Source organism: Pelobates fuscus, chromosome 1, assembly GCF_036172605.1.
Source record: "Pelobates fuscus isolate aPelFus1 chromosome 1, aPelFus1.pri, whole genome shotgun sequence".
NCBI lineage: Eukaryota > Metazoa > Chordata > Amphibia > Anura > Pelobatidae > Pelobates > Pelobates fuscus.
In genome coordinates, this window is record NC_086317.1 from 161,425,130 (window position 1) to 161,453,056 (window position 27,927).

A 27,927-nucleotide genomic window follows, 5' to 3' on the forward strand; every position below is an offset into this window, starting at 1 on the left:
TGTATGAGTGTGTATATAATTCTAAAAATCACAGAATTTCATAGCCCCAAGTTTTACCCTCGACTTATCCACGAGGCATAGCATATTTCACAATTGTTGGTCACAAAACTGCCCTCGACTTATACATGAGATCGACTTATACACGAGTATATACGGTATTTAAAGTGCAAACCAATTAAATGGCACTTTTAAAAGTGCCAAATATTGAGCATCCAAGTCCATGCAAAAAAATATAACTCAATTGCAACTCACATCACACCATGTTATGGTTAGAAAAAAAAAAAGGAAAATATATAGTATAATACTGTCATATATAGTATAAGTGCTTTAGTAGTAAAGTATTCTACTCACAAATATAGAGCAGATTTTTTTTTTTTTTGTATTTTACATCACTGTTCCTCTCTGATTGTGCACATCCAGCTGTGGCTAGTCTAGTAGATTTCTAAGTGCTGCCGTCGTAGATACTTAATGTTGGCAGCAGATAGAGGACCAGGAAGGACTGGCTATCTGTCAAGAACTGTAAGTGAAGCTGGTCCCTGGTTAAAACAATGGTTTGGAGGACATCATGGAGAATTGATTAACGGATCCTTGGGCTCGTAGCCGAGGGATTCAAAACGCGACAGGGCCATTTTAAAACCAAAAAAATAGTTTAACACTGAATGGAGGATGGGGCCATGTGACTCCACACATGGTAGCCAATTCAATGTAATGAAGCAATTAAAGTGCCTACAGTGTCCCGTTAACATTTGAGAAGTACATGTGATGTGGATCAGCACTGATTTTCAGCTATCTTGTAACATTGTAAGGTTGTGATACAGACAAGCTCATTAGACCTTTCAAATCCATAAACTAATCTTCATTCAGTAAACTGGAATGGTGGATAATTGAGAACAAAATTTCCAAGATGGCCAAATAGGAAATGTAGAGAATGTTTCCAGTTTAGCAACTTTGTCCTTAATTCATGGTTTAGAGCAGGGCTTCCCAAACTTTTATGGGCCGAGACCCACTTTTCAAAATGGTAATTTTTCGAGACCCACTTGCTTTTAATCAGTATTTTAAAAAGTGCACACCATGGCAATCCGCTTCAGAGGGATACAATTGGCAAACTATAGCAATCCGCTTTAGATGCATACAATTGGCATATCATGGCAATCACTTTTAGATGCATAAACTTGGTACATCATGGCAATCAGCTTCAGAAGAATACAATTGGCACACCATGGCAATCCGCTTAAGATGCATACAATTGTCATACCATTGCAATCAGTTTTAGATGCATACAATTGGAACATCATGACAGCTTCAAATACATAAACTTGGCACACCATGGCAATCAGCTTTAGATGCATAAACTTGGCACATCATGGCAATCAGCTTCAGAAGCATTCAATTGGCACACCATGACAATCAGGTTTAGATGCATAAACGTGGCACATCATGGCAATCACTTTTAGATGCATAAACTTGGTACATCATGGCAATCAGCTTCAGAAGAATACAATTGGCACACCGTGGCAATCAGCTTCAGAAGAATACAATTGGCACACCGTGGAAATCCGCTTTAGATGCATACAATTGGCACACCATGGCAATCCGCTTAAGATGCATACAATTGGCACACCATGGCAATCCGCTTAAGATGCATACAATTGGCATACCATTGCAATCAGTTTTAGATACATAAAATTGGTACATCATTGCAATCAGCTTCAGAAGCATTCAATTGGCACACCATGGCAATCAGCTTTAGATGCATAAACTTGGCATATCATGGCAATCACTTTTAGATGCATAAACTTGGCACATCATGGCAATCAGCTTCAGAAGCATTCAATTGGCACACCATGGAAAACAGATGCATACCATTGGCACACCATGGCAATCAGCTTTAGATGCATAAACTTGGCATATCATGGCAATCACTTTTAGATGCATAAACTTGGCACATCATGGCAATCAGCTTCAGAAGCATACAATTGGCATACCATTGCAATCACTTTTAGATGCATAAAAGTGGTACATCATGGCAATCAGTTATAGAGGCATACAATTGGAACATCATGACAGCTTCAAATACATAAACTTGGCACACCATGGCAATCAGCTTTAGATGCATAAACTTGGCACATCATGGCAATCAGCTTCAGAAGCATTCAATTGGCACACCATGACAATCAGGTTTAGATGCATAAACTTGGCATATCATGGCAATCCCTTTTAGATGCATAAACGTGGCACATCATGGCAATCACTTTTAGATGCATAAACTTGGCACATCATGGCAATCAGTTTCAGAAGCATTCAATTGGCACACAATTGAAAACAGTCAGATGCATAAAATTGGCACACCATGGCAATCAGCTTTAGATGCATAAACTTGGTATATCATGCCAATCTGCTTCAGAAGCATTCAATTGGCACACCATGGCAAACAGTCAGATGCATAAAATTGGCACACCATGGCAATCAGCTTTAGATGCATAAAATTGGCATAACATGGCAGTTTTAGAGGCATAATTTTGATATATCATGGCAGTTTTAGAGGCAGAAACTTTACACATCATGGCAATCAGTTTTAGAGACATACAACTGCTTACTCACAGGCTCAGAATCAGAAATTTTGTTGTCCTGCTCTTTCATCCAGGCACCTCACATTGATTATCCTAGTGGTGGAACTGATGTAGAGAGGACTGTGGTGCAAGTATGTTTTCTGGGCCCCCATCTAGTGAAAGTGTGGGCAAAAGGTAGATCTCCATCTGTCGGAGAACTTCAACAATAATATGCCAGATGGAGATCTACCATTTGCACATCATTGCAGGGTTATATTTGTGAGCAGTGTTTGAATGTAAGCATGTTTTTGTATTAAGTATATGTGTGCATGTATGAGTGTATTTGTATGTACTGTTGCTATTGGAATGTAGTGGTGTACTTGTTCGTAATGTTTGCATCTGAATGCAGGGGTGTTTGTATATGTAGTGTAGGACTTTAAATGCAGGTGTGCTTTTTGTGTGTAGTGTTGGTGTTTGAATGAAGGGGTGTTTGTAGATCATTTTAGTGTTTTAATGCAGGGGGTGTATTTGTATGTAATGTTTGCGTTTGATTGCAGTGTGTGTGTGTGTGTGTGTAGTGGATGCAGTGTGTGTATATTGTGTTTATAAAATATACATATACACAATGTGTGTTTCAATGTAAGCATGGTTTTTGTATGGAGTATGTGTGCAATGTATACACGTATACACAGACACACAGACACACAAATACACATATTGACACAGCGATACACACAATGACACTTAGTTTCCCACACACAGATACACAGACACTCATGTACACAGATACACACAGACACACAAATACACACACACTGACACAAAAGGACACGCAGAGACAGGAGGTGAGGGTGACAGTGTGGGAGGGAGTGTGTGTACTGGTAACAGTGTGAGGGGCAGTGTGAGAAAGGGTTACAGTGGGTGGGCAGGGGGAGAAAGGATTACAGTGGGCAGGCAGGGGGAGAAAGGGTTACAGTGTGGGGGGGGGGCAGGGGGAGAAAGGGTTACAGTGTGGGGGGGGGCAGGGGGAGGAAAGGTGACAGTGGGGGGGCAGGGGGAGAAAAGGTTACAGTGTGGTGAGAGGGGCAGGGAGAGAAGGGGTTACAGTGGGGGGTAGGCAGAGGAGGGGTTACAGTGGGGGAGGGGGGCAGGGATAGAAGGGGTTACAGTGTGGGCAGGCAGAGAAGGGGTTACAGTGGGGGGGAGGGGGGCAGGCAGAGAAGGGGTTACAGTGGGGGGAGGGGGTCAGACAGAGAAGGGGTTACAGTGGGGGGGAGAAGGGCAGAAAGAGAAGGGGTTACATGGGGGGGAGGGGGTCAGACAGAGAATGGGTTACAGTGGGGGGAGGAGGGCAGGCAGAGAAGGGGTTACGGGGGGAGGGGGGCAGGCAGAGAAGGGGTTACAGTGGGGGGAGGAGGGCAGGCAGAGAAGGGGTTACGGGGGGAGGGGGGCAGGCAGAGAAGGGGTTACAGTGGGGGGAGGAGGGCAGGCAGAGAAGGGGTTACAGTGGGGGGAGGGGGCAGGCAGAGAAGGGGTTACAGTGGGGGGGAGGAGGGCAGGCAGAGAAGGGGTTACAGTGGGGGAGGAGGGCAGGCAGAGAAGGGGTTACAGTGGGGGGAGGGGGGCAGGCAGAGAAGGGGTTACATTGGGGGGGAGGGGGTCAGACAGAGAAGGGGTTACAGTGGGGGGGAGGAGGGCAGGCAGAGAAGGGGTTACAGGGGGAGGGGGCAGGCAGAGAAGGGGTTACAGTGGGGGGGGGAGGAGGGCAGGCAGAGAAGGGGTTACAGGGGGGCAGAAAGAGAAGGGGTTACAGGGGGGAGGAGGGCAGGCAGAGAAGGGGTTACAGGGGGAGGGGGCAGGCAGAGAAGGGGTTACAGTGGGGGGGAGGAGGGCAGGCAGAGAAGGGGTTACAGGGGGAGGGGGGCAGAAAGAGAAGGGGTTACATTGGGGGGAGGGGGGAGGGCAGAGAAGGGGTTACAGGGGGGAGGGGGGCGGGCAGAGAAGGGGTTACAGGGGGGAGGGGGGCAGGCAGAGAAGGGGTTACAGTGGGGGGGAGGAGGGCAGGCAGAGAAGGGGTTACAGGGGGAGGGGGCAGAAAGAGAAGGGGTTACATTGGGGGGAGGGGGTCAGACAGAGAAGGGGTTACAGTGGGGGGAGGGGGGCAGGCAGAGAAGGGGTTACAGTGGGGGGGAGGAGGGCAGGCAGAGAAGGGGTTACGGGGGGAGGGGGCAGGCAGAGAAGGGGTTACAGTGGGGGGGAGGAGGGCAGGCAGAGAAGGGGTTACAGTGGAGGGAGGGCAGGCAGAGAAGGGGTTACAGTGGGGGGAGGGGGGCAGGCAGAGAACGGGTTACAGTGGGGGGGAGGAGGGCAGGCAGAGAAGGTGTTACAGCGGGGGAGGAGGGCAGGCAGAGAAGGGGTTACAGTGGGGGAGGGGGGCAGGCAGAGAAGGGGTTACATTGGGGGGGAGGGGGTCAGACAGAGAAGGGGTTACAGTGGGGGGGAGGAGGGCAGGCAGAGAAGGGGTTACAGGGGGAGGGGGCAGGCAGAGAAGGGGTTACAGTGGGGGGGAGGAGGGCAGGCAGAGAAGGGGTTACAGGGGGAGGGGGCAGGCAGAGAAGGGGTTACAGTGGGGGGGAGGAGGGCAGGCAGAGAAGGGGTTACAGGGGGAGGGGGGGAGGGGGGCAGGCAGAGAAGGGGTTACAGTGGGGGGGAGGAGGGCAGGCAGAGAAGGAGTTACATTGGGGGGTAGGGGGTCAGACAGAGAAGGGGTTACATTGGGGGGAGGGGGGAGGGCAGAGAAGGGGTTACAGGGGGGCAGACAGAGAAGGGGTTACATTGGGGGGAGGGCAGGCAGAGAAGGGGTTACAGTGGGGGGAGGGGGCAGGCAGAGAAGGGGTTACAGTGGGGGGAGGAGGGCAGGCAGAGAAGGGGTTACATTGGGGGGAGGAGGGCAGGCAGAGAAGGGGTTACATTGGGGGGGAGGGGGTCAGACAGAGAAGGGGTTACAGTGGGGGGGAGCAGGGCAGAAAGAGAAGGGGTTACATTGGGGGGGAGGGGGCAGGCAGAGAAGGGGTTACAGGGGGGCAAACAGAGAAGGGGTTACATTGGGGGGAGGAGGGCAGGCAGCGAAGGGGTTACAGTGGGTGGGGGTAGACAGAGAAGGGGTTACATTGGGGTGGGGGGGCATTGTTTGGGCTCTGTGCCCTACCTTCTTTAAGCATCCCTGGTGGTCCAGTGTCTCCCTGGTGGTCCGGTGGGTTAACACTCCGGTCTGCAGCTCCGCCGGGTGCTGAGCTGCAGACAGTGTAATAAAAGTCTCGCGAGCTCCCAAAGTGTTGCCATGGTAACGCTCTGGGAGCTCGCGAGACTCCTATCACACGGTCTGCAGCTCTGCACCCGGCGGAGCTGCAGACCGGAGCTGCTGGCAGACTGACTGGAGGGAGCCCGGCGGCATACAGGGCAAACCGCCGGGCTCCCTCCTGGTGTCAGTCTGCATGCCTGACTGCCCGGCGGCCCTGGATGTGTGGGTCAGCGCGACCCACTGGGGATCGCCCTGCGACCCACCAGTGGGTCGCGACCCACACTTTGGGAACCGCTGGTTTAGAGAGTTACCTATGTGTGTTTCATTTTGCTAAACTCATTCAAGAATAGGGCAGTGTAAAAGTTAAAATATGATCTTTGATATACAGTCATTAAAATCCTGAGTGTTATGCCAGTTTTATATTTTGAATCATTTAAACATTGAGCATTGAATCTGGAGCTGGAAAGTTAAAGGACCACTCTAGGCACCCAGACCACTTCAGCTTAATGAAGTGATCTGGGTGCCAGGTCCAGCTACGGTTAACCCATTTTTTTTTTATAAGAGAAACTGCTATGTTTATTAATGGGTTAAGCCTTCCCCCTAATCCTCTAGTGGCTGTCTCATTGACAGCCGCTAGAGGCGCTTGCGTGATTCTCACTGTGAAAATCACAGTGAGAGCACGCAAGCGTCCATAGGAAAGCATTGTAAATGCTTTCCTATGATACCGGCTGAATGCGCGCGCAGCTCTTGCCGCGCGTGCGCATTCAGCCGACGGGGCGGAGAGGAGGAGGAGGAGAGCTCCCCGCCCAGCGCTGGAAAAAGGTAAGTTTTACCCCTTTTCCCCTTTCCACAGCCGGGCGAGAGGGGGACCCTGAGGGTGGGGGCACCCTCAGGGCACTCTAGTGCCAGGAAAACGGGTATGTTTTCCTGGCACTAGAGTGGTCCTTTAATATAAGGTTTGCAGATGTATATGCTCGATTTGTTATATATTAAAGGGACATTTTAGGCACCATAACTTAAACTAAATTAATTTGTTATGGTGTTAGGACCACCCCGGGTGCACTCTCACCATCAGTGCCTCAAGTGGCACTGTCACTGTTTTGGGGACTTTGCCGAATTCGCAAAGTCCTTTGGTGACACCGTTGCTGGTGGGGGGGGGGGGGCACGTAAAGGTGTCACCATCTCTATCAAGCAGGGTCTTCTTCGGTGCCGACTTCCCTGCCGTACTCTCGTATGAGCGAGAGTGCTGCATTGAGGTCTATGGGACTTCTGTAAGAGTGTGGGTTTCTCCATAGACGCAGCCAATTCCCTGCAGCCATTACTGATGATTGACTCTTGTCCTTGTGTCAAAGAAAGTCAGACAGAGGAAAAATATAAAGACAAAGTAGTCCCTACTTTGTCTCTGTATATCTCTTAACTGGGTTTGAATTTTAGTTTAATGATTATTTCATCAAGATTCTAATACTTTATTTTTTTTCGGGGGTGGGGATGTGACTGTACTGCTTTAAACTGGTCTTGAGTGGTTTAACCCCAAAGCTGCATCCAGTGTCGATCTGAACTTCGCCCAGGTGGCTTCTGGAATTTCAGTTTTAGGAAGTGTGGAGTGCTGCCAGACAGGGGTGCCGATGATTTACTAAGAGCGGTCAGCTGACGCTCTGTCAATCTGTGACTCCCTATTCACAAAGGTACATTTCTTTTTCAAGCCAGGTCTGTGAATGGGGCTGACTCTCAGCAAATCAGTGGCACCCCTGCCTGGTGGCACTCTGCACCTCATGAAACTGAGATTTCATAAGATGGATGACGCATGGGGAAGGGAGGAGAGAGTGGGGGGGGAGTTGCGATCGGCGCTGGAGGCATCTTTGGCATTAATCCCTGAAGGGAAGAGTTTGTCTAGGGGCCTCCTGTCACCATAACGACTTAATTTAGATGAGGATGTTGTGGTGCCCGGAGTACTACTTTAATAATACATTGCATTCAAAACCAGACTGCAAAATTCATACTAAAATAGTCCGTCTGTGACTATAGCAGAGTTGGAGAATGTTTCCAAGTCGGCTGTATTTGTTATCAGTTTGTTGCGTGAAAAAACACTTGGTTTCACTTTTATTGAATTATTAAAGACTCTATGATATATAATGTGTAGAGTAAAAACTCCTGGTCTAGAATGCTTATCGTCCAAAGTTCAACTTGAGATAATCTTGTTGATTTATATAACCCATTACAAGAAAAGAGGGCCTCGTTCACTAAAAGTTTAATTTAAATATACTGCACGTTTTCATAATGATTGAATTCTCATGGATTTTTATATTCAGAAAGAGGATTTGCTAAAAGTGAAATTTAAAAGTATGTTGAGCTAGATTTCTCATCGGTTAGTGATATATTAAGAATTGATATGATTCATTTAAAGTGACACTCTCTAGGCCAGGCATAGGCAACCTTCGGCACTCCAGATGTTTTGGACTATACCTCCCATGATGCTTTGCCAGCATTATTGGTGTAAGAGCATTATGGGGGATGTAGTCCACAACATCTGGAGTGCTGAAGGTTGCCTATCCCTGCTCTAGGCACTCCAGATGTTGTGGACAACATCTCCCCTGGTGATTTGCTAGCATTTATGGCTATTGCAGCATTATGGGAGATGTAGTCCACAACATCTGGAGTGCTGAAGGTTGCCTATCCCTGCTCTAGGCACTCCAGATGTTGTGGACAACATCTCCCCTGGTGATTTGCCAGCATTTATGGCTATTGCAGCATTATGGGAGATGTAGTCCATATGGAGTGCAAATGGTTGCCTAGCCCTCCTCTGGGCTGCATAATCACATCATCCTAATCAAGTGACTATAGTGATTGAATTCCCTACATTCAGTGTTAAACAACTTTAAACAACAATATTTAATGCAAAATAGGGGTATTTGGCAGTCTCTAAAGCGGAGACTACACATCACACTACCACTTTAGCCATACCACTTCATATCAGCAATGGGAGGTTGTGATAGCGTAAGGGGGGAGCAACTGATACGCTGTCAACCAAAGACTGCCGCCCATCATTGCTTGAGCTACTGTGGCAACATCAGCCTAAGAAACAGAGGGGCTGGACTGCAGGTAGCCAGGAACCCTCATACACTGTACAGAGGAATGGAGCAAGGGAAGTCAAGGCACAACAACCATTCAAACACTATATCAAGTATTCAGTACAGCAGGGCAAGCTTATCATAATATAATGAAAACAATTACACACTTTGGATTTGGTGAGCAGGTGGAAATGGAAAATTAAAAATAATTATGAACTGTATACGAATTGGTAAAATCTCTTTTATAACAAATCTGTACAATGTGATGTCTAAAGTGAACCTGTCCTTCACACATGTGGATAACAAGTTCACATCTAGTTCGGTAAATATTACATCGATATTGTACTGGTGAAATCTCCAACAACTGGTATTGATTAAATTAAATTCTGAACTGGATTTTGCTTTCTTAGGAACCCTCCGCACTGCAAAAAAAAAGAAGAAACAAATCACTGTTTAGTAGATATACCCTCAGTATATGCATTGTATTCATGAAGGAAATGCAGCCTTTGTAAGCCCACCCCATTTCACTTGTGTATATCCATCCAATAGGAAAATAGTTTGTATTCCTTTATGAATTATTTGTAACTGCTCAGGAGAATCCCTTTCTGGATTTTTTTCACATTGGAAAAATGCTTAAAAAAAAAAATACAAACAAACAAAAAATTGTATACAAAAGAAATGCCTACTTAATTTCCATTGCACTCTCTTAATTAACAGAACAGCTCAGTGCTACTCAAACTTTCTTGCTCTATGGTGCTCAGACCCAGTATGCAGCAGTAAAGAAACATTTTTAAACTTGCTTTGTCAGCTCAAACTTGAGGGATACTTTGTCTAAAGTATTTTTTCCTACACTTGGCAAAGCCTTAAGCTCCACCCTTTTGTCACATTTTTCAGGCGTAAGAAAAATGAATAAGACGAAAGTAGTCCCAACTTTGTCTTATGCTTGAAAGAGAATGAGATCAGAAATAAAGAAAATAACAGATTCTGAAAGAGAAGAGGAAACAATGGGAGACAGATAAGTTTGTAGTGAGAGCCACTTTAAGACTACTGTATGGTGACAAACTACTAGACTACCAGAGTCTCTGCCAAATATACACTTCCGCAGTCTTCACTATACTCGTACTTACAGCTGAAGTCCTACCTGTCCAAGGTGTACAGACAACACCCAGACTTAACTCTTAGCACAGTAACACTTACTAAATGGGAACAAATGTGTATTAATGGAAAAACTCTCACTGCTTTGTAAACCGATCTCCATTGCCATAACCCAATATCTGAACATAACAACTTCTACACTTCCAAATATGCAATACAATCGGAAGCAGACCTCCATTGCACGATGACACCTAAAAAGTGGGATACCATAATATCCAACCCACTTAAATTACTACGATCATCCTCCCACATTGAACAACATCGAAAAATCCTTTACAGGTGGTACTTGGTGCCGACCAGATTACATAAAATCTTCCCTTCCACCCCTCCAGATTGTTGAAGGTGTCATGCAACAGAAGGCTTGATGCACCATATTCTGTGGAGCTGTATACACTACTGGACTGAGGTCCACAAGCTAATCCGGTTCCCTCCACTTTACCCCAAGAACATATCTGTTGTAGGGTCTCCCCCCAGGACATAAGAAAATTTACCTTACACATTGCCTTGCCATGCACAGCAACTAATAGCTAGGAAGTGGAAGTCTCCTGTACCCCCCCCAAGATAGAGGACCTACTTGGGGAATTGCACAAGCAATAAACGAGACTTCATCTAAGACCTTCTTCCCTCCTTCCACACTCTACGGGAAAACATGGGACCTGGCACACATGGAGATCTGGTAACTTAACATGTCTGTAGTTTCACGAATGCTCTCGGGTTCCAAACTCGAACCTAACTATAAAAGCTATAGCAGTACCAAGCAGAGGTAAAAACTTCACTACCCTACTGCTTTGTATAAAATGCGCACTGCTGTTCAATTATACATGTATTGATTTGTACCAAACCTGCATCAGCACCCCCCCCCCCCTTTTCCTTTATGTACCCACTCCCATCGGTTTGAACGAAAAATAAAACCTTTAAATAAAAAATAAAAAAAAGACTACTGTAAGGGGTGCTGTGTTCATAGCATGGCAACAAATTCTCCAAAAACATTCTTCATCACTTATTTCCTGGGGCTGATCAAGACCCCACAGCTGTGTTAAAAGTATTGTTACTAAACATTGTGTGCTGTACAACACTGGCCACTATTTACAATGGCTCAAAATAATGACCATTTCTTGTACACATTGCATCTGACTGTCTCGACCACCATTAGCCCTATTACAGTGCTGTGACTACTATAGGCCATAGATTGGTTTTAAAAGCAAGAATTTTATTTAAATTTTATTTTTTTGTGTAAAACAAAAAATAAAATATTTAGTGCTGATAGTGGTGTATACCTCTCTCAGGCTCAGTAGATGTTTAGGTAAGTTTATACCCATCACATGCCTGGTCTGATAATCTTCAGAGCAGGCAAGTTTTAGTAGCACTGGGCTGCTCCAACAATGAAAGTACAAGGTGTTTTGTATACAATTTCTACAGATCATTCCATTTTTGTATATATCTCTAACTTTCTTTAAATCGATCCTTGGACTTTGGAAATGTTATTTCTTAAACGGATGCACATTTTTTATTTTCATGGAGTCTGTACTCTCTTCTGGTAAAATTATTATTATTTATAGAGCGCCGTCAAATTCCGCAGCGCTAATCGAATCAAAGATATACTCTGTCTGAATTCAGAAGTCACCTGGAGGTCGGGCAACAACAGCACTGAGTCAAAGTTTGCAGGCTTCGGTGTTGCCTGGTTTAGTCCATAGGTTCGCAATGTACCGAATAACGTGTTTTGTTTTTTTCTTCCCTCTTTCCCTCTTTCTCTCGCCAAGTCGGTGACCATTGCACTTTAGACGAGAAAATGGTTGTTAATTGATAACATTGTTTTGTGGAGAATTTTATGTATCCTCCTCTTTTTGTGTCCGTACAAAATAGCACAACATGCAGGGGTGTATGTGAATTATTCATTCCCCCTTGTCGATAGTACCATGAGTGTGATAGCTTAAAGTTGAGAAATAACTTGTAACATACACCTTTTATCTATCAATGGCTAACCTTGACGTCTTGTTCTGGTTGACTGTTCATGTAAATGTATTAAACAAACATATGCAGTGTGAGAGAAATACTGAAGAGGTTAAAGGTACAGCAAATGTATAATAATAAAGTATATATTTTTTTTATTTCTGCCACTGTATTGGTAATAAAATTGCTGTAAGAATCTCAAATTTTTATATATATATCCGTATTAGTGCAGTTAGTTCAAAGAACATGTTTTACAAATGTTTTACAAATCTGCCTGCTTGATTATGTTCGTATAGTTGAGTGAGAAAACAAAGATGGAAACAAAACCTCCCTAAAAAGCATACAAAGTAGTTGTGTATTACAGGCTAGGTTACATGCATATGAACTATTTCAGAAATACATATTTATTGCTGAATTAAGACTCTGACCTTTTCCCGGGATAGTGTATGGTATAGGGATGCTAACCTGTAAATAATTAACTGTAAACTACTTTTCCTTTTTCTTATTTTAAGAATTACTCCAACCCTTTCCCAGGTTTGCATTTTTAGGCTTATAATGCCCCCTAAAATGAAATATCTAAATTAATGCTAAAATGTATCTGTAATTCCATGCCAGTTGAAGGGCAGTGATCTTCCTCCACCATCTGATGTCAGCAGGGAGCCTTTTGCTGTCCATCCACAGAATTCTCACAGAGAAGCCTACGATTGGACCGTTTTTCTGGCTCAGAGTGCATACATGCTGGCAAAGTAGGGGGGGTTTGAAATTTCGAATTAATGGAGTGAAAGGGGAAAGAGGGAAAATAGCACACTGTTGCTAGAAGGTCCCCAATCAATATTTATTTGTACCTCGTTCCCAGTACTGTTCCCCCGAACAATTGACGTATCTTTTTTTTTTTTTTGTGGCCATAGTCGCTCACAGACTGTACCTATGTCATATTAGCCTTCTTTTTTCCGGCTATTTCCTTCCTCAAACCATTTTCATCGCCATGCATTGACACGTTGTCATTTTGTTCAGTGTTACTTTAACAGGTTTTCTGAGTTCACTGACTGTGTGTGTATATGTATATATGTATGTGTGTGTGTGTGTGTGTGTGTGTGTGTGTGTGTGTATATATATATATATATATATATATCTCTTCAATAGAAGCCATTTACATCCAGTAGTGCTTAAAGGAACACTATAGTGTCAGGAATACAAACGTAATACTGACACCATAGGTGTGAAAACGCTGTTTAGGTGTCTAGCCCCTCTTGCCCTCCTGTGAAAAATATAGATTACTTGCCTATTTCTAGAGTCGGTTGGTGTCTGAGTGCCTGCCACTAGAGATGTTCCTAGGCAATAATGTAAGCGGTGTTTACATTAAAATACCTGCAGGTACATACTATGAACACCAGAACCACTACCCAACTTGTAGTTGTTCTAGTGACTTTAGCGATCCTTTAAAGATAGCACAAATAATGTTATGGGAGCATTTCGAATTTGTAAAGTGACACAAAGCATTCAAATATAGCCTGTTGCACAAATCCTAAAGCCATAATTCTTTCCACGGAATGTTCTGTTTACACTTTTGTCTAAGGAACAGTCAGTTCAGGGATTTTTTTTGTTCCATTTAAAAAAAAAAAAAAAAAAAATGTTTATGCCTAGCTATATATTTTCAGAGAAACTTCAACTTCCAATCCAGAACCAGCATCCTGTTGATGGGACCCATGAGGTCAAAAATGCAGTCCATGGCTGGTTTCTGGCCACTGATCCTTTTGGATCATAACTCAATAAACCAAAAAAGCACACACAAAAAACCCTGTGTTTAAAACCACGTCCATTGCTAAGGATACCTGCAAAAATGCAGTATGAAACCTGAAACAATATGACTGACAGTGCTCATTTGCATGTGCATGGGGGACCTCTGAAATAGTTGTGGAAACATGAAGGTGATGCATAACACAAATATCTCTTTATATCCCCTGCCCTTCAAATTACACAGGAATCAATATTTAAAAGTTAAAGTGGCACTATAGGCACCCAGACCACTTTTGCTCAATGAAATGATATGGGTGCAGTGTCCCTTTTGCACTTGGTGTTTACATTACAGCACCAAGTCTGCCTCCAGCCACTGGATGCGCTTCCTGCACCCAAAAGGACCTTTGGTCCGGTATCTGACGCTGGACGTCCTCATGTTTTGCATGAAAACATCCAGTGTCAAATGATTCCCTGTAGGAAAGCATTAATTCAATGCTTTCCTATGGGGCGGCACGCATGCGTATTAGTGCCTGCTTGTCGCGGGATTTTGGAGCGGGCGGAGCGTTGACCGTGCACCAACCGACATCAGCGCTGGGATAAGGTAAGTAAATGTTTTTTAACCCTTTATTTACCGTGGTGGTGTAATGCGCGAGGGAGATGGGAGGAAGGATTGGCGATAGTGCCAGGAATACAGCTTTGCATTCCTTGCACTATAGTATCCCTTTAATTTATCTTTTCTTCTGATTAACTGTTGTTGTGTTGGTCATCGTAAATAAAGCAATTTTGGCTCTTGGACTCTCTTGACAATTACTGCTACTTTTTAAAATAAGAACCCTGAGTTGTATTGGTGTTTGGCCTTCTGCAACACAGAAATTGCCCATTTGGGATAATGCTGAATTAACAATGCTTCCTCTCCATATATTGGGATGATTTTTCAGTTAACTACCCTATCCATTGATCTACTGCTCTGACTAAATCCATGGAAGTCTTATTGCAGGAGGGTTTTTGTGGCTCTGTTAACAAGTTGTGACCAGATAGTTGAATGGACTGAGAAACAAAGTTTATCAAGCAAGTTGGACTGGGCGCGTACAGGTGGTGTCAAGGCATATTTTATTGGAAAACCCATACAAAGTTTTGGCTCCCACATGATCCTTTATCAAGCTTGGGAGCCGAAACATTGTATGGTTTTCCAATAAAATATGCCTTGACACCACCTGTATGTGCCTGGTCCAACGGTCTTCATGATTATTGATACGTTGGGAATGGACCACTCTGGTATGGAGGCAATACAGATGGACCTATTTTTAGCTAGTGCCACTCCACTAGTATACATATTCAGTACGATACAAAGATTATCCTGGCTGGCTCCTTCAGCTTTTAAGGTTCGGACCTCCTAATAATTTAAAGGCATATTAGAAGGTTTCTTCTGAGTCTATGCCTTTCACTGTAATAACTAAAAATGAAAAATAGAAATAAATCTGTTATGCTATGCATCATCCTGGACACAATTTTAGTAGTTCCTGTGACTTCTGTGTGGTCATTGGACTACTGCTTATACCAACCACCAAGAGACTTTAAAAAAAAAAAAAAAATGTTGTTAAAACCTACAGCTTAGCATATTGTCGGCTGAAAACAATTGTATTGATGTGATTGCATAGTTTTTGGTTCTTTACATCGAGTTGTCAGATTCTATTTCAAGGGTCATTAACAAGCTTGTTTTGTCACAGACAGGATAAGCTCTCCAAGGAAACCATTACAGTTAAAAGGGCAGTAATGCCTGATAACACGTTTTAAAACATTTCTATTAACCCAGACTGAGCCAAATGTATCAAAACAATGTAAACAAAAACTTGACTTTGCACTATATGTCTGTTCAGGCGTAATTCGCCTCTTTCATATTATGAGCACCCACACTACTTATATATAATTTTATTCAGGGGAAACAGGGCTTTCATTTAACATCAAATGTTTAGGTATGAGAATTACCCCCATGATGACATACCATTTGCAAAAGAAGACAGCCCAAGGAAATGCTAATGGGGTAGTCTTTTTTTAGTAGCCACTTGTCACAAACACTGGTCAAAGTTAGTGTTAATATTTGTTTGTGTGTGAAAAATGCAAAAAACTAACTGTTTGTGACCAAATGGCTACTAAAAAAGACTGGACATACCCTATTTGCAATACCTTGGCTTGTCTACTATTGCAAATGGTATGCCATCATGGGGGTAATTCTCATTCCTGGGCTACCATACGGTCTCAAAGGCAGCGTGACCAATCTGGCGAATTTCAATGTAAAAAAACCTGAAACGCAAGCCTTATATTTGACTCTGTAACTTTTGAAAACACCATGAAACCTGTACATGAGGGGCACTGTTTTACTCGGAAGACGTCGCTGAACAGTAAAATATATTACAACGATGATATTGTCAGTGAAAGTGACATTTTTTGCATTTTTCACACACAAATGGCACTTACACGGACGATATTGTTGTGATAGTGTTTCAAAACAGTAAAACTTATCACAACAATATCGTCCGTGTAAGTGCCATTTGTGTGTGAAAAATGCATTTCTACACACAAACTCAGAAATACAATAAAGGTATCCTACATGTATACTAAAGTAGCCCTAACGCTCATGTTTGTTTGTTTTTTTAAATGTGTCTATGCCGATGCCTTGTGCTCAGTGTGTTGGCCAACCTGAAAGGTTAGGTTCTACTGTTGAAACCAGTTAATACAGGATACTCTTATTTTTACATACGTGGAGTTATCTCCCCTCATTGTGTGGAACTTAGGAGTTTGCTCTGAAATTCTTTAAGTGGGTGAGGAAGCAGGCTGTGAGCCGTGTTATTCAATATGCAATGCTATATTTGTAAAAAGTCACATTTTACTTTTCCAGTGTCGCTGTTACACTTTAAACAACATGCTGGTTGTGAAACTATAACATAGTGGCACTAGCAATTAAAGTCTGTTTATGCTTTGTGCTGGCCAAATTGCTGCCAAATACATAGATTTTACTACTGTAATATACATTCTGTTTTTACTTTATATATATATATATATATATATATACATTTAAACCTCCTCATTGCACATACCTCTGCACCTAGGAATAGCAGAAGTGCGGGGGAGGGGGGGACAAAACATTGTTAATTTGTTCAATATCATGCCTGACAATTGGGCTGTAGTAGATTTGACACTGTCATGGTAATTCACATAACGTGTGAATCGCTGGGAATTAAAAGTGAATTTTAAATTTTATACCAATATAGTGAATTGAAAACTTTGCTGACTTTTTTCCAGTTATTGTGGCCTGACAATAGAAATGTATTAGGAATTCTCAGCAGTTCACACTTTAGTGATATCTGTAACTCAACCAGTCACAGGCACCCTGTCAAAGGTGTCTGGTGTTGGCATGCTAACACTAGATGCAAAATGAATATTGTCAGAGAGTATGAGAATATATTTGCTCACTCACAGACCAGGCAAAGGGGCTACTCACTGCGGAGGATAGTGGGTGGGGTAGGATGTATCTTGTCTCGAATACTACATATATAAAGAAAAACCTGCAGGTAGAACTTGTTTGCACCATAAACACTCCAGTAAGATGAATAGTTTTCATGTCTAGACTAGAGTAACCTTTTAATTAGGTTAATGCAAATGTTTCTTATACATATTATACACCCAAAGTGCTAGTAAATGTCTGGACTGACTTGGGATTGTTGACATTGATTTGCAGTACTTTGAAAGCAGAATTTTACCTTTACAAGATATTTAACTATAATTTAGGATCCTATTCACACCTAAAAGCAAACTACTTCAGAGATATGTATGTGTACATATAAAACAATTAGGTTAGTCCTCGTCTTTATTTTCCTTTATGGACACGTTAACTATTCGTGTGATGTTTAATTAGGGTCTGTTTTCAGCTGACTGTCACCGTTTTATGCACATTTGTTTTAATTTATTTTAATTATTAAGAAAGGTTATATTTTATGATCCTTTTGGTATTTGTGAGACATTAAAAATGAAATTCACATTTTTGATAATTAATAGTTCAACTGAAAACATAGCTCCTCCTACCTCTCCCAGCGCTCTTTCAGCGTTTCTTTCTCTGCTTCTTCTCCCCAACTCCTCTCTGTTGGTGTCCCTCAAGGTTCAGTCCTTGGTCCCCTACTGTTCTCCATCTATACTGCCTCCCTTGGTAAACTCATCAGTTCCTTTGGCTTCCATTATCATTAATATGCAGATGACATGCAAATCTACCTGTCCTCTCCTGATCTCTCCCCGTCACTCTTGACTAGTGTCTCTGACTGCCTCTCTTCTGTTTCTAACTGGATGGCTGCCCACTTCCTTAAACTAAACTTGACCAAAACTGAAATTCTGGTCTTTCCTCCCTCAAGTGTTGTTACTCCTGTGTCTGTCTCCCTCCAAGTCAATGGTGCTACCATCAGCTCCACCACGCGGGCTCGCTGCCTAGGTGTTCTCTTTGACTCCGACCTCTCCTTCAAGCCTCATGTTCAGTCTATCGCCAAATCCTGTCATTTCCATCTCAAAAACATTGCGCGCATCCGCCCCTACTTAACGCCAGATGCGACTAAGGTGTTGGTCCATTCCACTGTACTTTCTCGCCTTGACTACTGTCCGCTTCTCAGTGGTCTTACGTGCTCCCAACTTGCGCCGTTACAGTCCATAATGAATGCGGCGGCGAGGCTCATCTTCCTGTCTGCCCGCACCTCCCATGCCTCACCCTTCTGTCAGTCCTTACATTGGCTTCCTATAAAATATAGAGCTCAATTTAAAATTCTGGTTCTTGCTTTCAAATGTCTACATAATGCTGCTCCCACCTATCTATCCTCCCTTATACACAAGTATGTCCCGTCTAGGCCCTTACGATCTGCTGAAGACTTACGTCTATCTTCTGTCCGTACTCCCACCTCTGATGCTCGCCTTCAAGACTTCTCGAGGGCTGCACCGTTCCTGTGGAACTCACTTCCCTCCTCCGTTAGATGCTCACCCAGTCTCCACTCCTTAAAAAAAAATCATTAAAAACCCACTTCTTTATAAAAGCGTATCAATTAAACTCTTAATAGCTCCCAACTGATTCCTCTTCTGCAACTGTCACTAGTCTAATACTATCCTTACCTTTTGTGTCATTTTACCCCACTCCCTCTAGCATGTAAGCTCATTGAGCAGGGCCCTCAACCCCTCTGTTCCTGTGTGTCCAACTTGTCTGTTTACAACTACATGTCTGTTCGTCCACCCATTGTAAAGCGCTGCGGAATTTGACGGCGCTCTATAAATAATATAATTAATAATAATAGCTGACATGGAAGAGTTTTTTTTAATTCTTCTCTTTTAAATTCCTTACCTTTCACTGAGAATAACCCCGTGTAATTTGATGGTGGCCCTATCAATGAAACCAATTGCATGAATTTAAGCAAAGGAAACTGCCAGTGATATGTGCTCATTGAATATTTTCACAATCAACAATTTATTAAAGGGACACTATAGTCACCAGAACACCTACAGCTTATTGAATTTGTTCTGGTGAGTAGAATCATTACCTTCAGGCTTTTTGCTGTAAACACTGTCTTTTCAGAGAAAACGCAGTGTTTACATTACAGCCTAGTGATAACTTCACTGGCCAATCCTCAGATGGCTGTTAGAGATCCTTCCTGGGCCATGGCTGCCTAAAATGCATCCAGAAATTGTCTCATGTTTGTGTTCCTGGCCCTATAGTGCTCCTTTAATATGGTTCAGCAAGAATAACAAAAGGTTGCAAGGAGGGATAAGCACACAAATTAAAACCATATATAGATCTATTAACGCTGCATAATTCTCACTGTCGTATTTTTATTCACATTGCATGACTGTAGCATTCTTTTGGCAAGTCTTTGGTGTCATGCCCCTGTCCCATAGCTCCATTTTCAGCCACTTAGGATATCACTTTTGTTCTGCTCATTCAGCCCTATGGGTCTGCATGATCCATAAACATCTCTTCAGAACTCCCATTAAAAAAACTTGCTCTGTCTTTAGCGCCTGGCAGTCCGCATAGAGAATGCACACAGAGTAGAGAAAAAATATTGTTTGAATGTTTGTTTCCCATCATCCTTTGCAACATGTGCCCCTGTGCTGGTACTGAATTAGATTGCAATGTTATTTTGTAATGATTTTTTTTCTTTTTTATTCTATTGGTAACTTTCAGTGGTGTAATTTTCAGAGATGCTACGGTTCATGATTCTGTACAATTTGTGCTAATTATACTAGATCACTTTTGTGTTTCTCACTCACAAGGCATTTCAGAACCCTAGGGTATTCGAGAAAGTAAGTCCCATGGGTGTGATGTTATGCCTTTCATCTTATTAGTGTTCTGGTACAGCCTCCTTGAATGTGTTTTCAGGGCATGTTATCCTAGTTAGGGTTACCATTGCACTTAAATGGTTGAGGTTACACCCACATTTTAGAAATGCAAAGTAGCTACAGTTTCCAGATATAGTTATATTTTCTAGATAATTGATTTTTAATCTTTTTTTTTTTTCTTCCATGATTTGATAACTGTAGCAGATGTGTTTGCTTACTGTTTTTAAATAGGTCATATTATTTAATCTCATTGTGTGTGCCTCGAGGAAGGTTATTCCAGGCTGCCTGGAAAGAGGAATGCATCTCTACATTATATGCAAGACACTTTGAGTTGGATGCCCAGCGGCCACAGAGCAAAAAAATCACATGTTGTCTATGTAATGGCTCATTTTTGGGGGCTTTTTGATTTTATGTAAACAGAGCATTTAATTTTACTGTTTATTGCTGGTTAACCTTGCTACCCACCACAACGCTAATATAAATATGTGTTATATATTACAAATTTGTTTGTGAACATTAAAAGGGGTAGTCAATGTGGGTTGGTGTCCACATGCTGTGGTTATGATGCTTAAATAATAGTCTGTCCTATTTTTTTTTAAATCTAACATTTTGACACTTCACAGTCTGGACTCCTTTTCTGTTATTGCTAGATTTGTCCCTATTAGTCTCATCTCCACACATGTTGCAAATTTCACCTGTAATTTGGGTGGAATTCATTGGCTAAGATCCAAACAGAGATAACCTCTTATGTCTATTGCTGAATGGTATTAAAACATAAATAAAATAAATGTATGTATATGTGGTGAGGTACTCAGGACTTTGTGATTTAACACCTAAATGGTAGAGAATCGAGCAGTGAGACTGCAGGGGCATGCATGATCTATACACAAAAACAGCTTCAATAACCCCTAAAGAATGGAGGCAATTGTAAAAGTTCTGATCAAAGCAAAACCTGAAATTTGAGCTATATGTCTGTCAACCCCTCTATTGTTAATATGCAACATTACACAAATACAAAATACAAACAATACACTTATAAAACGACCAGAGAAAATTAATGTTGCCTTCTGCCAAGATTCATCGCTTCCCTGATTGTAGCAGCCATCATGGCAACATGCATAAAAGTGGAGGAGTACATCACTCACATATTCTAAAAACACATCATTTACACCATTGAGATTTATTGCTTTTCATCTGTGCACTATTTTATGCACCCACCACCAAAAAGAACTGAAACTCACAGGGTAATTCACAGAAGTGAAAATTCACACTGAATTCCAGATTTAAGTAGTTGAACTGGAAATTATCTAAGGCAGCTATGCTTTCAGTTTGACAACTTTAGCCTTAAATTTCATATTTACTTTGGATTCTCACTTTAGTAAATAACCCTGGCCTAGAGGCCAGTAAGATCAGGGGAACTTTGGTTAAAGGGATCCTATAGTGCCAGGAAAACAAACCTGTTATCCTGGCACTATAGGCTCTTGGAGTGCCCCCTCCCTCGACGCTTCAGCCAATTACCTTAATCCAGCACCAGGCTCCCTCTGTGCTGGTGACCTCTCCTCCCCCACCGACGTCGGCTCCCGAAAGAAGCCGAATGCGCATGCACGGCCATTACTCAATGCTTTCCTATGGGGATATTCTTTGACAAATAAGTGTGATTTACTCAGTGTTAGTCGTGGAAGCGCCTCTAGTAGCTGTCAGGGTTTGCAGCTGCAGCTGCAGGGTTAAAACTAGGGGAGGCTGGCACCCAGACCACTTCATGGAGCTGGAGTGGTCTGGGTGCCTGTAGTGGTCCTTTAAGAGAAAGTTGTGTCTCTTAAACTCCTAGAGGCAAAGTATGATAGATCATAGGGAGAGATGGCTGAATAATCTAAAATTCCAAAGACAATCCCTACTTGCAACATGGTAGGAAAGCAGGACGGCGACTCCTGTGATGTGTAATAAGAAGTGGGGGAGGGTTGTATTACAGGGCGTCTTGGCAGTAAAACATTTACAGTCATACAGCAGGGTGCTATTGCTGAGGAGCTCTGACTCACTCATACAGCTACAAATTTTAATGGCAAATTTACATGTGGTTTTGGGGTTTTTTTTTTTGGGGGGGGGGGGGCAATCCTTTTTTAATTAGGTAAATGCAAGATATCCAGACAGCCTTTTAAAGAAAATGTATTTCTTTAGAATTTTATGACTGTAAAAAAGAACAAAACCGTGCTAGACAAAGATGCATCTTGCACTTATAAGAGAAATTTAGGGAAAATTATGATTTCCAACCTGCCATTGAACATGTAGGGCAAAATGTATCAGAACTATGCAAAGAGAAGGCAGTGTTGACATTGCTGCCTAGTAACACCTCTAGTGGCAGTCACTCAGACGGTCACTAGACGTGCTTCCTATTTCTGTGCTGCACTTGTGTTCAGCATCTCCACGCTGTGCATGGAAACGCTGAACACTCCCCATAGAGATGCATTGATTCAATGCATTTCTGAGGTGATGCTTATTGACAAAAGATGGCAATTTGCTGTACATGCGCAATAGCTTCCCAATGCTTCCTTATACGTTTTGTGTTGGCTTAGATAGCCAAGATTGATCTCCACCATCGAAGCGGCGGCCAAGCTGTTGCAGTGATGGAGAAAAGGTAATTTTTTTTTAATTTTTTTTTTTATAAACACCTTTTTTTAACCCCTTAAGGACACATGACATGTGTGACATGTCATGATTCCCTTTTATTCCAGAAGTTTGGTCCTTAAGGGGTTAAACTCCATTCTGAGCGAGGTTGGTCACCTATATATGTACTCCATCACTATAGAGTTAGGAATACATGTTTGTATTCCTAACACTATATAGTGTTCCTTTAAAGCCAACCGTGAGCCAAATGTGAGCCAATGTTTTGCTTATACAGTCCATTTAGTAAACGGGTAGAAAGGGGTGCTTAAGAAAATTGATTGTCCACCTGAAAAATAAAGTGGAAGGAAGCAAGCAGTGTTATGAGTTGGTGGTTTAGAAGAAGCTTATAGCTGGTCATCTAATCGATAAAATCAAGCTTCCCTGGATGGGGCAAGAGAGGGTAAAGAGTGCAGGAAGGAGAGAATGAATGTACCAGGACGGAATAAAACTATGTACAGAATAGAAAAAAAAGAGAAGGATACAAAGAATCAGAAAGGTGGAGAGGAGGTGTTTCAGGGCCCTATCGCAAAAAAAAGTAGGAGGTGCGGTCAGTACAGAGATGCTAGACAATGAGAATTGGTAATAGTAACTAGTCCCACATAAAAAAGATTCTTCGAGCATCATTTTATTGATGCAGTCCCCCTCTAGGAACAGAGACCTGAATATTGACATCCTAGGAGTGTGGTGGTCTGGGATCCTTGCTCAGCGATGCAGGAACTGTGGTGAACCGCCTGGCACCTCGACTGGGTGCCTCCGCCAATTGCTGCTTCCTAGTAGCCTGAAGTACTGTAAGCACCTCACCGGACACCATAAACACCTTAGCTGCTGCAGCTTGGCTGAGGTCTCGCTGTCCTCTACCGACCTTGGACCCAAGTCCAGGATCCAGCTTCCAGTGGGTGGACCTCTCCTACCCCAGAGAGTCTAGCAGGTATAGATGTGTAGCTCTTACAAGAGCTGGTGATAATAGCCAGTATAGCAATCCGAAGCAGATATAGCTGTTCCCTACAATCATGAGATGAGGCTCTGTGTTGAGGGTCATTTTAATGGGACCACAACTGGCCTTTTATGAAAGTCCCCATGCAAGGTGCACTCCCCGTGCACCTGAGCGTAAACCACAGTAGAAACAAATACACAATCACATTGGCTCTCAGATCCAGGACACTCCCATACAAACTAGGTCAATCCCTCTTCTGTACCTGGGAGATAATTGAGTCAAGTAAGGGTATTGTATTAACTCAATTATCTCCAGAGACAAAAGCACACATTTTTACAAAACCCCCAAAATACCCCCAAAAAACACACAACCCCCACAAACGTTACATCCCCTGATAGCCCCGATCTGGGTGACCAACATAACTCAGATCAGTTCAGGAATTTCTTGGAAGTCAAAGTTTGACCGACTGCACGCATAGTTCCATAGAATCGCGGCTAAGTGCAGCTGGGGGACAGACCGAAACCGTGAAGTAGTTCCAGGGTATTCGTGGCTAAGTCCCTCTGAAGTCTATTTGCAGTTTTGGTCCATGCGAACGGCTGCCACGGAGCTAGCGTTGGTTCTATGTGCACGAATGGAAAGTGCCAAACTAGGGGAACCAGGGGGAATAAAACATGGGTCTTTACAGTCGCTGACCTGGCCCATAGTATTTTGGCAGGAGGCTGGCAAGCAGGCACCTCCAAAAGCCTGTGGCGAGGTTCTGTTCGCCACAGGAACTGTTTAATAAATGCTCACAGAAAGTCATCCTGCTCCAAAACTGCCCATTTATGTCTCTGGTCACCACTATCCACTAATAATGACCAAGGTGTTCCCCATTTCTATTGAATTGCAGTGTATTGTGGCTGTTTAGTGACAATCTTGAGAGCTGCATGCCACTGCATGGTTGAGCTTACAAAAATCATGGGAAAAAAAAAAAGTAGTATGTCCTTTCACTGCATTTACAAGAAAAAACATTTTCGCATCTTTTTGCACTTCTTGAAGCACAAAATAACATTCTCTGGCATTGACAGTTGAGCGCTTGGAGGCCTGGGAAGGCAATATAGCTCATCCAAACAATTGTTTTGCTTGTTTAGGCAGCAGGAGCATAGAATATAAGTGTAGGATAAACCGGGGAAGCTCTCCCAAATCAGTAGAATCAAGTATACCTTTAACTTTCACATTTCTTTGTCGTACTCTACCTTTTTTTTTTTTTTGTTACCAACTCACATACTTGAGCCATACTAGAGTTTTACTTTATGTGGACCCCCTGAATCTCCTCTTCAGTATCTTTGATAATTTGAGAACTAGCACGGAAGGAGAGTGGGCGGAGCTGAGCCAGTGCCGAGGGATATCGGCGCTGGATCCAGGTAAGTGACAGAAGATTTTTTTTTAACCTTTTCTGCACCGGATGGGGGCAGACAGGGGCTTGACAGAGGGGCAAGCTATAGTGCCAGTAAAATGAGTTTTTCTTGGCACCGTATTTTCCCTTTTAAAAGTATGGAGTTTCTGGTGCTACCTGACACATCCCTGAAATTGTTTAATAACTGTGATAGTGAATAGGATTTACTAGCTAAATCTGTAAGTTGCCTTCTTAGTCAATGATTCTCAAAGTTAAAAAATTAATTCCTGATATTGCTCTCGAGTATTCAACCACCATGGATTACTATAGCTTCCCCTCCAAAGTGTGTGTGTGTGTGTCTATATATACCTGATACATGAGGGCTCGACAAATCCCGCCAGGTTGCCATGGCGACTAGAAATTTCCTGGCGCATGGGATTTTTTTCCAGGGGCCCTTTAGCGAAGCAACATGAGCAGTAATCCTCCTGCAGCTCCTCTCTGCTCACTCGCGCTGTTTAGTCCCAACCTCCTCCCCCCACGCTGTGCCGGTTTCGTGGAGGCTGATCCTGCCTCCTTGGGTGAGATCATTAATATTCTCCGCCACGTCAATTATTTACCATAGGAAACCTTTAAGAGGATATTATGTATGTGCAGAAAAAGGCTGAGCTGCGCCAATCAGCATCTCTATGGGGAACATTCAGCGCCTCCATGCAGCGTGTGGACGCTGAACCTGAGTGTGAGCGCCTGCCACAAGAGGTGTTCCAAGGCAGCAATGTAAACCGTTTTTTTTTTTTTGTTGTTTGTTTTTTTAAAGATTGTGTTTACATTGAACAGTCTGCATGGACCTGCTACAGACACCAGAGCAACTACATTCAGCTTCAGTGGTTCTGGTAAAGTGAAACTTTGTTAGGTTAAAAAGGCTGGCTCCTATCTTTTTTTTTTAGCTGGCTCCTAGATTCCAAATAAATTTGTCAGCCCTGTGATACATTAATTTTTCATATGTTAAAATATCCTGTCTGTATATAGTCCCAGACTATTCTCATACATTTAGAAGCTATATTTTCCTGTAAGAAAAACTATTTCAGAACAATTTTGCTTTGACTAGTAAAGCCGATAACCTGTGCTGCCCATTTAGCTCCATTGCAAGCAGTTAATCCATATATAAGTACCATTTTTTTTATTTAATTATGGCCTTTTATGTATATTTTCCATTTCTCCCCTCACACCTCCCCTTTTTTGTTTTTTAATCCTAATTGCAGCAATCCCATTCCCTATTAAATATTTGTGTATAGGATCAAATCGTCCAGACTTGGTTTAATTTGCAAATAATACTGGGCATGTGACTTTTTAAAAAAAAAAAATCTTAAAGTATAGCTCCCATGCTCTTACCAGCACTCCTTCCTTGGCACTTTACCCCCTGCCATCATCAGATGATGATTATGTAAAAAACAACAACCGTATTTTCCCACTATGTCAGACTTTTGTTCACCCTCAATTTATGGCAGAATGGGGCAGTTTCACAGAGACCTTTTTGTAGTGTCTGCGACCTCACATACATATTTATATTTTCACTGCTAACCTCTTAGTCATCCAAAACATGTACTATGTTTTTTTTTTTTACATTTATTATTTAAGTGCAGAGAAGCAGAACACTTTCACTTTCCCTTTTTGGGATTAGCAAATAGAAATGTGCCTCATACCCATTGTTTACCTGGGTGAATGTCTGGACTTTGTATTCCTTTTTTAAGCTTTTATTTGTTTTTGGTTTTTTTTATTCCCTCCTCCTCCTCCTCCCTTCCTACATCTGGAACTTTCTTCCTCTTTCTAAGTTTGATTTATGTAGTGTCCTTAATTCCTACCACTCTTGTGTTTTAGGTCAACTGCAGTGCATTACTTTCCCCAGACAAGAGGAGGAATACTTGAAGTTGATTGTTCGCTGTCGACCATGCATCTTTGTCCTGGGGCAGAATTGCAGTGCTCGTGGTAAAGTAGTCAATGCCCTCTTAGGTGATCAGTTACTGCCCATCGGTGGACGCTGTGGTCCAGAATCTTGTAAGAGAAGGAGGATTCGTTTTCGGTATGGAAAGCAGACCTTGGTGAGCTTGGCTCTGCCAGAGCAGTATGAGCTCGTCCACCATCTGGTGTCACACCAGGGTAAATGGGACACTATTCCAGAGGAGGACCTTGAAGTTCCAGAGGATGAGGAAGACCCTGCACATCGTCTTGCTGAGCTGGAAGTTACAATGCCCCATCAACTCTTGCAGGTACTTGAACTTCTTGAACAAACACCCAGAGTTTCTCTCCAGTGCATGAAGTATCAAACCTATTTGGTGTGGTGACGTATGTTCAATTTCACATAACATTGTCTGTCATACTTACCCACATGTTCTACTGATAGAAGTGTCTGTTTATACTGTATAGCTCTTGATGGATGCAGTAGGCCATGCTGTCCATTTTTTGCTCCATTTTTTTTTTTTTTCTTCAATGCATATAGTCATGGCAGGGAATATATCACATTGACTGCAAATCCTCTACTTGGTCAAAATAGTTACTAGATGTTACAATACTTTGTGCTACACATGAATGTATACAGTAGTGAAATTGCCCATAATAGTGCTAGCTGCTACACAACCTACTTGACTGTACTTGTGACCTGCTTTTTCTTTTTGCTTGATTTGTGTGGCAAATATTATTTTACCTGGTACTGCCCCCATCCCCCTTTTTCCAATTCATTTTCAAAATCAAATTTCCCATGGTCTGGGTCAGTGTTCTCACAGGCCCTATGCTATCCTTTCCCTCTGTGCTGCATCCCTCCGAGGCTGTTCCATCAAACTGTA

The 27,927-nt window shown here is 42.8% G+C and overlaps 1 protein-coding gene across 1 annotated transcript in view; it reads left to right on the forward strand.

The window, feature by feature from the left end:
* DSTYK (dual serine/threonine and tyrosine protein kinase) overlaps positions 1-27,927 on the forward strand; it is a 95,200-nt gene that overhangs the window by 11,698 nt on the left and 55,575 nt on the right. The window contains exon 2 of the mRNA XM_063451449.1: positions 26,966-27,354. Coding sequence (XP_063307519.1) covers positions 26,966-27,354 — 389 coding nt within the window. The remainder of the gene's footprint in view (positions 1-26,965; positions 27,355-27,927) is intronic.